A 14,843-nucleotide genomic window follows, 5' to 3' on the forward strand; every position below is an offset into this window, starting at 1 on the left:
TGTCCCTGACAGTGCCCAAATGAATATTCAATGAGTAATACATTTCCTTGTAGCCTTCTCCTAATCTTTGCCTTTCACCAACCTTATCTGAGTTCTTTGGAAGTTTCTTCCTCATATTTTGATCTTTGCTGGAAATTCACTTAATGAAATGGGGACCATAGAGAAGTTCTCTCTATGGTCCCCATTTCATTAAGTGAATTTCCAGCAAAGATCTTCTCATTGGTGTATTTAAATGTTTTGAACCACTGTGATTGGACACAGGAAAAGTCTTCTTAAAGCTGCAATATTTAACTTTTGGGTGACCCGGCAAAATTCACGTAGAAATTTACGTTATAGATCTGTCATTCTTATTGAAAGCAAGTCTAAGAAGCGGTAGATCTGTTCTACGTGCATTATTTCTATGCTTCCTATTCTTACGTTTTTTTAAACTTTCGGTTTGGTACACCAGCTGAAAATGCAGTATTTTTTGGTAATGGGAAATATATATTTCACAGCGGTTTAGATGGTACAATGATTCTCTACCGTATCCTTGCTTGTTTTGTCACAAACTGAAATTAGGGAACTATTTGTGCTTTTGCAAACAGGAAATGGCAGCGCAATTCCTGCACAGTGCATCTTTAAAGAAATGTTGTGTAAGTGACTCGTTCAGGTTTGCCATGGCAAAGGGTATGAAGACAAGTCCAGATTTCTCAGTAAAAAAAAACTATTCTTCCACTTTGAAAGTGTGGAGTAGGTTGTGTCGATCAGTGAAACAAAATCCCAATTTAAAGCATTTTATTTTATTTTAAGGAAGGAAAATGTGAACTGCAGGGGTGAGTAGACTTTCCCTGGTGACTGTATTTGTGACTATCCAAAATGTAAGTTTTATAGCCCTAACATTTACCGTTACCCTAGCAGGCTATTATTTACATATATTTATCTCAACATGTTGATAGTATCTGTAGTTCCCTACAGATGATCTATCAAAATAAAGTATAACAAAGTTAACCTAATGCTTTCCTCTTGCCAACTTTATGAGATCAGTGATTACTTCATGGAAAGGATGCATTTCTCATCGGGCTCATCAAATCAAACAGACCACCATCAGAAACTAAAAAACATGCTTCACAAGACAGTTTTGGGGCATTTTTAAAATGTTTATTGTATCATCATTTCACTGTGAATCAGATACATCAAGGCTATGTTTTAATAACCACACTAGCATAACACTTACACAAAGCATGCAAAGCACATAGCTTGATTTCTAAGTGGTATATTCATGTGGATATTTGAACACAGGCATTTGACTGACGGTACAGATGTACAGAGGTCATCTTCTTTGATCCCCTTTGGACCGATTCAGAACGTTTACTGCTTGTGACCCTTGGAGGAAGAAGAGTTCCACATTTCTTCTCCGTCCTTCTCAACGACCAGGTTGCCGTCGTTACGCAGGTACATGCGGCACATCTTGAACCCTTGAGCCTGGCTCTTGGTTTGCCACATAATCTTGTTATCCCTCTTGTACATGACAAAGTTGCTGTCATCTTGCATGCACAGGCGGTAGGCATCGCGCTGTCCCGGGGTGTCAGAGGACCACATCTGCCTCCAGCCATAGATGACAAAGTTTCCGTCCTCCTGTGCAGATGACATAAAGGGTTGTGGTAAGGATGGTGTATGCGAATAACCATTAAAAAATAAGAAGTTTTACCACACAGTTTGGGAGCCACTGTCCTGGTTCAGCAATAGCTGACTTCAGATTACATATCTGTAAATGTACCTACCTGGAAAACTGCCTTGTATTCCTTGTTATTGGACCACATGTAGTCTCCCTTACGCATCTCATCATACTTGGACATGTAGTTCCTGCTCATGATTCTGAAATAAAGAATAAATAAATAAAACTCTGCTTAGCAAAAAATACATATAGCTAACCTTTTCTAAATTCCTAAAGCAAATATTCCCATGGCAAAAATGTGTAATTTAATCACTTTTGAAATAGTAATATAATGGCCTATTCACCTATCAAATGGTGAATAGCACTCTTTATTTTTTATTTCCCCCCCAATTTCATGGCATCCAATTGGTAGTTAATCTTGTCTACACATCGCTGCAACTCCCGTACAGACTCGGGAGAGGCGAAGGTCGAGAACCATGCGTCCTCTGAAACACAACCCAGCCAAGCCGCATTGCTTCTTGACACAATGCCCATTTAACCAGGAAGCCAGCCACACCAATGTGTCGGAGGAAACACCGTACACCTGGCGACCATGTCAGCGTGCACTGTGCCCGGCCTGCCACAGGAGTCACTAGTGCATGATGGGTCAAGGACATCCCTGGCGGACAAACCCTCCCCTAACCCAGACAACGCTGGGCCAATTGTGAGCCGCCCCATGGGTCTCCCGGTCGCAGCCAGGACTCGAACCCAGAATCTCAATTGAGTGACTAGCACTCTTCCACTCAATTGAGGCATCCTGATGTTGGCAAGAGTTTAAGTGGCCACCAAAAGACATTTCAGTTTTTAGCAAATTCAAAATCACTACTAAGAGTTCCCACATCTGTTTTCAGCGTAAAAGGAAGCTAGGTTGAATAAAATGGCTGTATCCCTGAACACCAGACAATACGGTTGTTGCCAAGGCTACACAACATACAGCAGGAGACATGCTACACAACATACAGCAGGAGACATGCTATACCCAGAAACTCAAGTTGCTAAAGTCCCACTTTGATACTCACAGTCCGTGTGGTTCAGTAGTTCAGGGGATCGGATTGATGAGGCTGGAGGTTCCAAATGAAGTGAAGTTGGTAAATAAACGTCCTCTTTTATACCCACTGAGGAGAGGGTAAAGACGGGGGGGGGGGTGTGTGATTGGAGGAGGAGACTGGGGCTGAATGGACACTGAGATGCACAAGACAACCTTAAAACACGTGGTAGTTAATTTGACTGGAATCTTGAAAAATAAAATGCTTTTACAGTTTGGATTAGATTGCCTAGATTAGAGTTAACTTTCATCTGGTGTATCTGGCTGGACACATTGACGGTGCTAAAGACTGATCTGGCCTTGTGATCATTTTAAAGTTCAAAGAGGTTAAAGTTACACATTTTTGATGGTTAAGTGTTCCTCTGCATTGCGTACGTATTAGCGACTAATTAGCCCTTAAATTCATTGTAAATGATTTAGCTAATGGAAACCAGTTAGCTGTTAAGCATAGCTTTTAAGAAGCATTCTACATAGATAAGTATTGAATCTTGTTTAAAAATCATTGTTTCAACACCATCTACATTTTTTAGGCAATCATTATATTGTTACTTTGAAGTGATCTATATAGGTTTTCCAAGTACCAGTACTGCTCATGTGCATAATATTGTGCCTTTGGACTACAACCTTCCGTCGCTTGGGATAAATTGTTCTTGAATTTTGAGTGTTTGTGTGACTGGTGAGTTTCTTTTTTAAGTATGAAGAATGACACTGTTGTTCCCTTCAGCAAGCAGATGCTCATTGTAACTGGAAAATCCGACATGATCTTGTTCAAATCTGAACAATTCTTCAACCATGGCAATTTTAGCTTGGTAGTTTAGCTAGCTAACATTAGTAATGATACATTTAGCTAATTTAACATTGATCCAATTGGTCCAGCTAGCTACATTCTCCATATAGTCAAGTTTGACGTTGTCAAAATATATTTTGCTTGATCATCTTTTGGTTGAAAAGGTGAAAGGTCAGTGATGAAATGTCACAACTCAAACTCGGGTATCAACATCACCCCTATTAATAGCCTGTTCAACCTCTTTTTCGTATCGTCTGAGATCCCCAAAGATTGAAAGCTGCCGCGGTCATCCCCCTTCAAAGGGGGAGACAACCTGAACCAAACTGTTACAGACCTATATCTGTCCTACCCTGGCTTTCTAAGGTCTTCGAAAGCCAAGTTAACCTGTCTAGGACAGATCACCGACCATTTCGAATCCCACCATACCTTCTCCGCTATGGAATCTGGTTTCCGAGCTGGTCATGGGTGCACCTCAACCATGCTCAAGGTTCTAAACAATATTTTAACCGCCATCGATTAAAGACAGTACTGTGACAGTAGTCTTCATCGACCTGGCCAAGGCTTTCCACTCTGTCAATCACTGCATTCGTATCGGCAGATTCAACAGCCTTGGTTTCTCAAATGACTCTATGGGGGTGCCACAGGGTTCAATTCTCAGGCCGACTTTCTTCTTTTGTATACATCAATGATGCCGCTCTGTGTTACACTGTGTTAACAACCCTCCAGACGAGCTTCAATGCCATACAACACTGCTTCCGTGGCCTCCAACTGCTCTTAAATACAAGTAAAACTAAATGCATGCTCTTCAACCGATCGCTGCCTGCACCTGCCCGCCCGTCCAGCATCACTACTCTGGACGGTTCTGACTTAGAATATGTGGACAACTACAAATACCTAGGTGTCTGGTTTAGATTGTAAACTCTCCTTCCAGACTCACATTAAGCATCTCCAATCCAAAATTAAATCTAGACTCGGCTTCCTATTTCGCAACAAAGCATCCTTCACTCAGCTTACAGATCATTGCACCTGTACATAGCCCATCTGTAAATAGCCCACCCAACTACCTCATCCCCATATTGTTTTTTTTTGCTCCTTTTCACCCCAGTATCTCTACTGCACATTCATCTTCTGCACATCTATTACTCCAGTGTTTAATTGCTAAATTGTAATTACTTCTCCACTATGGCCTATTTATTGCCTTACCTCCTTATCTTACTTACTGCATTTGCACATACTGTATATAGACTTTTCAACTGTTATTGACTGTATGTTTGTTTATTCCACGTGTAACTCTGTGTTTATGTCGCACTGCTTGGCCAGGTCGCAGTTGTAAATGAGAACTTGTTCTCAACTGGCCTACCTGGTTAAATAAAGGTGAAATAAATAAATAAAACAATCTCTAACTTTCCGACTTGGGAGAGTTGTTCCACGTGGTTATTTCCCAGCTGGAAACTCGTATTTCCCAATTCCAAGGAGCATTTGAAGACAGTATATTTCTTGTACCGCATTATTTACATTGATAATACAGTAATGAACACTAATCTACAGTCTTTTCAAATTTGTATTGAAAGAAAGAAAGTAAGAAACCTGAATTGTTCAAACCACCTTCATTGGAGATGGAAAGTTTCCTTCAATGATGAGTATTATTATTATTTTACTGCCGTTAGAACCTGACATCATGAGGATGTACTTTCCTTACAGTACATTCATGTGTTGGAGCCGACAAAAATGAATAATCACAAGTATTTATTTCTGATGTGGGTGAAGACCAAATAAAAGCAAGTGTAATCAGTTTTCACTGATATAAATAATTGTCGTTCCACAAACTCGGTGCATAATTTACAGTGTTAAAAACACTGTGTGAACAATGACCCGGATCCATGACCCGGCCTTCGACATGGGATCAATGACCCGGCCTCCCTAGACCCAGGCTCAATGACTCAGCCTCCTAGACCCGGGACCCATGACCCGGCCTCCCTAGACCCAGGCTCAATGACTCAGCCTCCCTAGACCCGGGATCCATGACCCGGCCTCCCTCGACATGGGATCAATGACCCGGCCTCCCTAGACCCAGGCTCAATGACTCAGCCTCCTAGACCCGGGACCCATGACCCGCCTCCTCGACCCAGGCTCCATGACCCACCAGCTGCCCCCGAATATGATTGGACCAGACGCCAAATCGGCGACGTTGGTTGGTTCGAGTTAATCGAGACACATTCGCATCCCCGTTGGTGGCTTTTGGTAGCTTTTAGGTATTCGAGACAAGCTAGTCATCGGATTGGCTGACAGTGTCAGTGATAGAGACAAGCTCTAAAGCCAATGGATGCAATAGTGCTATATGGCCACCAGACGGCAGTATTGGAACAAAATGAACAAGAAGTCAAAGGAAGAATGTAAAAATTACATCTCGGGTTATTTTGGATATATTTTGGGGAAAATGTGGGCAAAAATACAGATAAACTGCCATTATGGTGCAATTTCCTCAACAACTGACTTGATATTGAAGTCGATGGGATTTAAAAACAAATATTTTTTTTTATGGGTAATATTAGCGGCAAAATAGATGTCCCCCCAAAAAAACATTACCTATAGGGGCAAAAAGGGTCAGGAACGCTTCACGAATTTTGCGTGTCATCCTCTGTTATACGTTTCTTAAAGGCCCAGTGTGCTTATTTAACATGTTTACATCAAGTTCATTTGAGCCATCTTTGGGGGCCCTGTAAAGTCTGTTAAGGTGCTCCACGAGCCCTGTGGGGCCCCCAGGGGCCTGTTAAAGATGGCCGCTCTGAGCCAGGGAATCTTCGTTGCTATCTGTTGCTTTTTTTGTTGCAATCTTTGGCTCACCTCATTGGCTAGTTAACTTTGTTGCATTTTTGGGGTGCAGAGACGGATTGGTCATGTTGCAAATTATGCCACCAATGAGATTCTTATCTGTCGCTTCATGTCCCGCCTACCCACAAAATCCACGGAGAAATTCTGGACAGTTCTCAATCATTCCAAGTAGTTGTGAGAAAGATAGTCGTAAAGGTAACATTAGCTATATTTCATCCCGGGTTTTCGAACACAGTTGTGTATTTAGGTGAATTAAGGTGAGTGTCATTCGTTGAGTTACTTGAAAACGATAAGCAGCGTAGCTATGTGGTCCACTGTGTATTGCTGTCAACAAATAACAATGTATGTGTATATGTGTGAATAATCTCTCTTAATGAAAGGAATAATGGATTACGATCACACCCCTGCTTTCCGCTTGAGCCCTCTGGTGCCCTCACCCTGAGGGCATCTGGAAGAGAATGCCAGGGTTGCCAGGACCATCCAGGAGAAAGAGTGTACAGGTGTCGCCTGATGCTGAAGCCACGACAAGTGAAAGCGAAGGCAAAGGCTTGTGTGGTCGCCAGAGGGGGGTGACCCGTATGATAGCCAACTGGTGGACAAGTGAGAGTGCCATGAAGTTCGGCAAATACCGTGGTCAAACCTTCAAGTGGCTGCTATGCCACAATGTCGGCTATGCGGTCATGGTCTTGGCTTCTCACCAGCAAGAGAGGGAGATGGGGGACACAGACACGTCACCTGAAATGGCCAACAAGGACCGGTTTGACTGGTACTCTTTTCCTTAAATAGTTGTACAGTCGTGACCAAAAGATTTGAGAATGACACAAATATTAATTTTCACAAAGTCTGCTGCCTCAGTTTGTATGATGGCAATTTGTATATACTCCAGAATGTTATGAAGAGTGATCAGATTAATTGCAACGAATTGCAAAGTCCCTATTTGCCATGCAAATGAACTGAATTCCCCCAAAAACATTTCCACTCCATTTCAGCCCTGCCACAAAAAGGACCAGCTGACATGTCAGTGATTCTCTCTCAACACAGGTGTGAGTGTTGACGAGGACAAGGTTGGAGATCACTCTGTCATGCTGGCTGAGTTCGAATGACAGACCGGAAGCTTCAAAAGGAGGGTGGTGCTTGGAATCACTGTTCAACGTGCCGCCATCATTGCTTTGCACAAAAAGGGCTTCACAGGCAAGGATATTGCTGCCAGTAAGATTGCACCTAAATCAAACATTTATTGGATCATCAAGAACTTCAAAGAGAGCGGTTGAATTGTTGTGAAGGCTTCAGGGCGCCAAGAAAGTCCAGCAAGCGCCAGGACCGTCAACTTCGTAGTCTACCACAAAATCAACAGCATAGTCTGCCACACTACTGGAGTTTTGACATAATTCAAGAAGTTTACTGGCCGCCTCTCACCCGGATACCAGAGAATCAAATACCTTCCTAACTTCTGCCATGAAATCCTCCAGGTAGTGGGAATGGAAACAGAGCCACAATAGCAAGGCAGACTGCCCATTCTCTGGGGGCTAGTCCCAAGAATATGTCAATTTCCAGGAGGACAATCAAGGCTCCAGCGTGAGAAATCCCTCCCCCCTTACTAAAGGATTTTGAAGCAACATTGCCTAGAGTTGGCAGATGCCTTGTGCTTTTTAAAGAGATTTTATTCATCCTAATTGCACAAATACATTTTATGTGAAACTCTAATCAAGAGGAAAGGCATTTCATATTATAGAAATTAAAAGACATGTAATAATTGTCAATTTCTTGAGCTTGTGTGCTAGATCATGCTAATTCTGTGTGTGCAAAAAGAAAACCTGAGCTGTGACTGGATATCACTTTGTTTACTATCCTGCAATGTAATCACCCCACAGTAAAATGATTTACATACTGTAGATTGCCTTGTGTTAAACCTTGATTAAAAGCAGATGTTAGTCAATCACATCCATTGATAAATAACATACAATTTGGCAGGTAGACCATTAGGGCCAGGAGACTTTCCACGCTCGGTTGCTTAATAAATGCATGGAAAACCTCTCTGGTAATTTCACCCAAAAGAGAATTTATTTTCCCCCTAATGGCTGAAGAGTTTTTTGTTTTAGATATTCATTTTTGTTTCATCAGACCATTTTATTATACATGTCAGAGCATGTTTGTTTTACAGCTTTTCTTTTTCCTTTCTCATTAGTAACAGTTTCACATCTTATTTTCATTATCTTCTCTTGTTATACATTGTTATGGCATCCGGTGCATGTATTCTGGCAAAACCCGCTTAAAATGTGAATGTTGAAAAGAGATTAGTCATTTAAAAGCATCTTTCATTTTTCAATTCATATAATTCATATTCAAAGTTGTTTATGATTTATTTATGTTGTTCTGGATAAACTCTGTCAGATTTTGTTAATATTTTCAGTTCACATATTTTTTTGTCTTTCAAACTTCAATTAATTTAAATCTTTGTTTTCCAGACATTTCACATGAAGTTTCCAAAACTCTTATCATTTTTAACCATAGTAATTACTGACTTGAGATTATACCTCTTCTTTGAATAGTGAAATTGCAGAGAATATTGAAATGTGTTTTGTAATAAATAATTCAGTTTACTTGTTTTCACACTTTTTTACGATGGCAATGCTGGTGGTCTGGTCATCTTTGGGAGGTAGGGGTGGAGGGGACGTAATCAGGGAAGGGCAGGGTCATCTTCTTCCTACTTGCAGTTGGACTGTGGGGAGTGGCCGGTGTACTCGCTGTCTGCACTTTTAGTAGGTGTCGCCTTCATCTCTCATCTTCACTGTCGGTCTCGCTGTCACTTTTTCATATCGCAGCTCGAGGCCTGGTGGGAGACATCTGCTTTGGAGCTCTGGTGGTCGACATTCCTGGTTCCATCTCTCTGTGCTGGGATCACTTTCTCACAGTCCCTGGACCAGCAGCGGTGACATCACGGTAGTGGTCTCGCTGACTGTCTGGGGTGCTGGGTTAAATGCTGTGGGCTCTCTCTTCGTCAGGCTTTGGGTTAGATGCTGGATCTCTTCTTGCTATGTAAGAAACTTGACAATGGAAGAAGGTGAGGCCTTCACCTCACACAGGCTGCACATGCCTCCAGTCTCTTGGCATTCGGGATGGACAGAAATGTAAACTTTTTCCACTTCACAATAATGTCCCTGACAGTGCCCAAATGAATATTCAATGAGTAATACATTTCCTTGTAGCCTTCTCCTAATCTTTGCCTTTCACCAACCTTATCTGAGTTCTTTTGGCAGTTTCTTCCTCATATTTGCTGGAAATTCACTTAATGAAATGGGACCATAGAGAAGTTCTCTATGGTCCCCATTTCATTAAGTGAATTTCCAGCAAAGATCTTCTCATTGGTGTATTTAAATGTTTTGAACCACTGTGATTGGACACAGGAAAAGTCTTCTTAAAGCTGCAATATGTAACTTTTGGGTGACCCGTCAAAATTCACGTAGAAATTTACGTTATAGATCTGTCATTCTTATTGAAAGCAAGTCTAAGAAGCGGTAGATCTGTTCTATGTGCATTATTTCTATGCTTCCCATTCTTACTTTTTTTAAAACTTTCGGTTTGCAGTATTTTTTGGTAATGGGAAATATATATTTCACCAGCTGTTTTGTCACAAACTGAAATTAGGGAACTATTTGTGCTTTTGCAAACAGGAAATGGCAGCGCAATTCCTGCACAGTGCATCTTTAAAGAAATGTTGTGTAAGTGACTCGTTCAGGTTTGCCATGACAAAGGGTATGAAGACAAGTCCAGATTTCTCAGTAAAAAAACTTTTCTTCCACTTTGAAAGTGTGGAGTAGGTTGTGTCGATCAGTGAAACAAAATCCCAATTTAATGCATTTTTATTTTATTTTAAGGAAGGAAAATGTGAACTGCAGGGGTGAGTAGACTTTCCCTGGTGACTGTATTTGTGACTATCCAAAATGTAAGTTTTATAGCCCTAACATTTACCGTTACCCTAGCAGGCTATTATTTACATATATTTATCTCAACATGTTGATAGTATCTGTAGTTCCCTACAGATGATCTATCAAAATAAAGTATAACAAAGTTAACCTAATGCTTTCCTCTTGCCAACTTTATGAGATCAGTGATTACTTCATGGAAAGGATGCATTTCTCATCGGGCCCATCAAATCAAACAGACCACCATCAGAAACTAAAAACATGCTTCACAAGACAGTTTTGGGGCATTTTTTAAAATGTTTATTGTATCATCATTTCACTGTGAATCAGATACATCAAGGCTATGTTTTAATAACCACACTAGCATAACACTTACACGAAGCATGCAAAGCACATCGCTTGATTTCTAACTGGTATATTCATGTGGATATTTGAACACAGGCATTTGACTGACGGTACAGATGTACAGAGGTCATCTTCTTTGATCCCCTTGGACCGATTCAGAACGTTTACTGCTTGTGACCCTTGGAGGAAGAAGAGTTCCACATTTCTTCTCCGTCCTTCTCAACGACCAGGTTGCCGTCGTTACGCAGGTACATGCGGCACATCTTGAACCCTTGAGCCTGGCTCTGGTTTGCCACATAATCTTGTTATCCTCTTGTACATGACAAAGTTGCTGTCATCTTGCATGCACAGGCGGTAGGCATCGCGCTGTCCCGGGTGTCAGAGGACCACATCTGCCTCCAGCCATAGATGACAAAGTTTCCGTCCTCCTGTGCAGATGACATAAAGGGTTGTGGTAAGGATGGTGTATGCGAATAACCATTAAAAAATAAGAAGTTTTACCACACAGTTTGGGAGCCACTGTCCTGGTTCAGCAATAGCTGACTTCAGATTACATATGGTCTGTATCTGTAAATGTACCTACCTGGAAAACTGCCTTGTATTCCTTGTTATTGGACCACATGTAGTCTCCCTTACGCATCTCATCATACTTGGACATGTAGTTCCTGCTCATGATTCTGAAATAAAGAATATATAAATAAAACTCTGCTTAGCAAAATAATACATATAGCTAACCTTTTCTAAATTCCTAAAGCAAATATTCCCATGGCAAAAATGTGTAATTTAATCACTTTTGAAATAGTAATATAATGGCCTATTCACCTATCAAATGGTGAATAGCACTCTTTATTTTTTATTTCCCCAATTTCATGGCATCCAATTGGTAGTTAATCTTGTCTACACATCGCTGCAACTCCCGTACAGACTCGGAGAGGCGAAGGTCGAGAACCATGCGTCCTCTGAAACACAACCCAGCCAAGCCGCATTGCTTCTGACACAATGCCCATTTAACCAGGAAGCCAGCCACACCAATGTGTCGGAGGAAACACCGTACACCTGGCGACCATGTCAGCGTGCACTGTGCCCGGCCTGCCACAGGAGTCACTAGTGCATGATGGGTCAAGGACATCCCTGGCGGACAAACCCTCCCCTAACCCAGACAACGCTGGGCCAATTGTGAGCCGCCCCATGGGTCTCCCGGTCGCAGCCAGGACTCGAACCCAGAATCTCAATTGAGTGACTAGCACTCTTCCACTCAATTGAGGCATCCTGATGTTGGCAAGAGTTTAAGTGGCCACCAAAAGACATTTCAGTTTTTAGCAAATTCAAAATCACTACTAAGAGTTCCCACATCTGTTTTCAGCGTAAAAGGAAGCTAGGTTGAATAAAATGGCTGTATCCCTGAACACCAGACAATACGGTTGTTGCCAAGGCTACACAACATACAGCAGGAGACATGCTACACAACATACAGCAGGAGACATGCTATACCCAGAAACTCAAGTTGCTAAAGTCCCACTTTGATACTCACAGTCCGTGTGGTTCAGTAGTTCAGGGATCGGATTGATGAGGCTGGAGGTTCCAAATGAAGTGAAGTTGGTAAATAAACCTCCTCTTTTATACCCACTGAGGAGAGGGTAAAGACGGGGGGTGATTGGAGGAGGAGACTGGGGCTGAATGGACACTGAGATGCACAAGACAACCTTAAAACACGTGGTAGTTAATTTGACTGGAATCTTGAAAAATAAAATGCTTTTACAGTTTGGATTAGATTGCCTAGATTAGAGTTAACTTTCATCTGGTGTATCTGGCTGGACACATTGACGGTGCTAAAGACTGATCTGGCCTTGTGATCATTTTAAAGTTCAAAGAGTTTAAAGTTACACATTTTTGATGGTTAAGTGTTCTTCTGCATTGCGTACGTATTAGCGACTAATTAGCCCTTAAATTCATTGTAAATGATTTAGCTAATGGAAACCAGTTAGCTGTTAAGCATAGCTTTTAAGAAGCATTCTACATAGATAAGTATTGAATATTGTTTAAAAATCATTGTTTCAACACCATCTACCTTTTTTAGGCAATCATTATATTGTTACTTTGAAGTGATCTATATAGGTTTTTCCAAGTACCAGTACTGCTCATGTGCATAATATTGTGCCTTTTGGACTACAACCTTTCCGTCGTTTCTCGATAAATTGTTCTTGAATGTTGAGTGTTTGTGTGACTGGTGAGTTTTTTTAAGTATGAAGAATGACACTGTTGTTCCCTTCAGCAAGCAGATGCTCATCGTAACTGGAAAATCCGACATGATCTTGTTCAAATCTGAACAATTCTTCAACCATGGCAATTTTAGCTTGGTAGTTTAGCTAGCTAACATTAGTAATTATACATTTAGCTAACTTAACATTGCTCCAATTGGTCCAGCTAGCTACATTCTCCATATAGTCAAGTTTGATGTCGTCAAAAATATATTTTGCTTGATCATCTTTTGGTTGAAAAGGTGAAAGGTCAGTGATGAAATGTCACAACTCAAACTCGGGTATCAACATCACCCCTATTAATAGCCTGTTCAACCTCTTTTTCGTATCGTCTGAGATCCCCAAAGATTGAAAGCTGCCAGCGTCATCCCCCTCTTCAAAGGGGGAGACAACCTAGAACCAAACTGTTAGAGACCTATATCTGTCCTACCCTGGCTTTCTAAGGTCTTCGAAAGCCAAGTTAACCTGTCTAGGACAGATCACCGACCATTTCGAATCCCACCATACCTTCTCCGCTATGGAATCTGGTTTCCGAGCTGGTCATGGGTGCACCTCAACCATGCTCAAGGTTCTAAACAATATTTTAACCGCCATTGATTAAAGACAGTACTGTGACAGTAGTCTTCATCGACCTGGCCAAGGCTTTCCACTCTGTCAATCACTGCATTTTTATCGGCAGATTCAACAGCCTTGGTTTCTCAAATGACTCTATGGGGTTGCCACAGGGCAGTCTCAGTCTCTATGGGGGTGCCACAGGGTTCAATTCTCAGGCCGACTTTCTTCTTTGTATACATCAATAATGCCGCTCTGTGTTACACTGTGTTAACAACCTCCAGACGAGCTTCAATGCCATACAACACTGCTTCCGTGGCCTCCAACTGCTCTTAAATACAAGTAAAACTAAATGCATGCTCTTCAACCGATCGCTGCCTGCACCTGCCCGCCCGTCCAGCATCACTACTCTGGACGGTTCTGACTTAGAATATGTGGACAACTACAAATACCTAGGTGTCTGGTTTAGATTGTAAACTCTCCTTCCAGACTCACATTAAGCATCTCCAATCCAAAATTAAATCTAGACTCGGCTTCCTATTTCGCAACAAAGCATCCTTCACTCAGCTTACAGATCATTGCACCTGTACATAGCCCATCTGTAAATAGCCCACCCAACTACCTCATCCCCATATTGTTTTTTTGCTCCTTTTCACCCCAGTATCTCTACTGCACATTCATCTTATGCACATCTATTACTCCAGTGTTTAATTGCTAAATTGTAATTACTTCTCCACTATGGCCTATTTATTGCCTTACCTCCCTTATCTTACTGCATTTTCACATACTGTATATAGACTTTCCAACTGTTATTGACTGTATGTTTGTTTATTCCATGTGTAACTCTGTGTTTATGTTGCACTACTTTGCTTTATCTTGGCCAGGTCGTTGTAAATGAGAACTTGTTCTCAACTGGCCTACATGGTTAAATAAAGGTGAAATAAATAAATAAAAACATCTCTAACTTTCCGACTTGGGAGAGTTGTTCCATGTGGTTATTTCCCAGCTGGAAACTCGTATTTCCCAATTCCAAGGAGCATTTGAAGACAGTATATTTCTTGTACCGCATTATTTACATTGATAATACACAGTAATGAACACTAATCTACAGTCTTTTCAAATTTGTATTGAAAGAAAGAAAGTAAGAAACCTGAATTGTTCAAACCACCTTCATTGGAGATGGAAAGTTTCCTTCAATGATGAGTATTATTATTATTTTACTGCCGTTAGAACCTGACATCATGAGGATGTACTTTCCTTACAGTACATTCATGCGTTGGAGCCGACAGAAATTAATAATCACAAGTATTTATTTCTGATGTGGGTGAAGACCAAATAAAAGCAAGTGTAATCAGTTTTCACTGATATAAATAATTGTCGTTCCACAAACTTGGTGCATTTTGAGAAG

The 14,843-nt window shown here is 41.3% G+C and overlaps 1 protein-coding gene across 7 annotated transcripts in view; it reads right to left on the reverse strand.

Annotated features, from left to right (window-relative positions):
- LOC118394392 (uncharacterized) overlaps nt 1-14,843 on the reverse strand; it is a 59,043-nt gene that overhangs the window by 8,722 nt on the left and 35,478 nt on the right. For 2 of the 7 annotated variants that reach the window (XM_052463211.1, XM_052463212.1), the window contains exons 2-3: nt 1,761-1,854; nt 1,319-1,614 (exon numbers count right to left, since the gene is read on the reverse strand). The exons of 2 other annotated variants lie outside the window; for them this stretch is intronic. In XM_052463211.1, the coding sequence (XP_052319171.1) occupies nt 1,348-1,614; nt 1,761-1,850 (357 nt within the window). In that variant the 5' untranslated portion in view covers nt 1,851-1,854 and the 3' untranslated portion in view covers nt 1,319-1,347. Of the gene's footprint in view, nt 1-1,318; nt 1,615-1,760; nt 1,855-2,712; nt 2,852-12,156; nt 12,216-14,843 lie in introns of those variants that run through there. 3 more of the 7 variants (XM_052463210.1, XM_052463209.1, XM_052463204.1) reach the window with 3 other exon arrangements.

Source organism: Oncorhynchus keta, chromosome 15 (assembly GCF_023373465.1).
Source record: "Oncorhynchus keta strain PuntledgeMale-10-30-2019 chromosome 15, Oket_V2, whole genome shotgun sequence".
Lineage (NCBI taxonomy): Eukaryota > Metazoa > Chordata > Actinopteri > Salmoniformes > Salmonidae > Oncorhynchus > Oncorhynchus keta.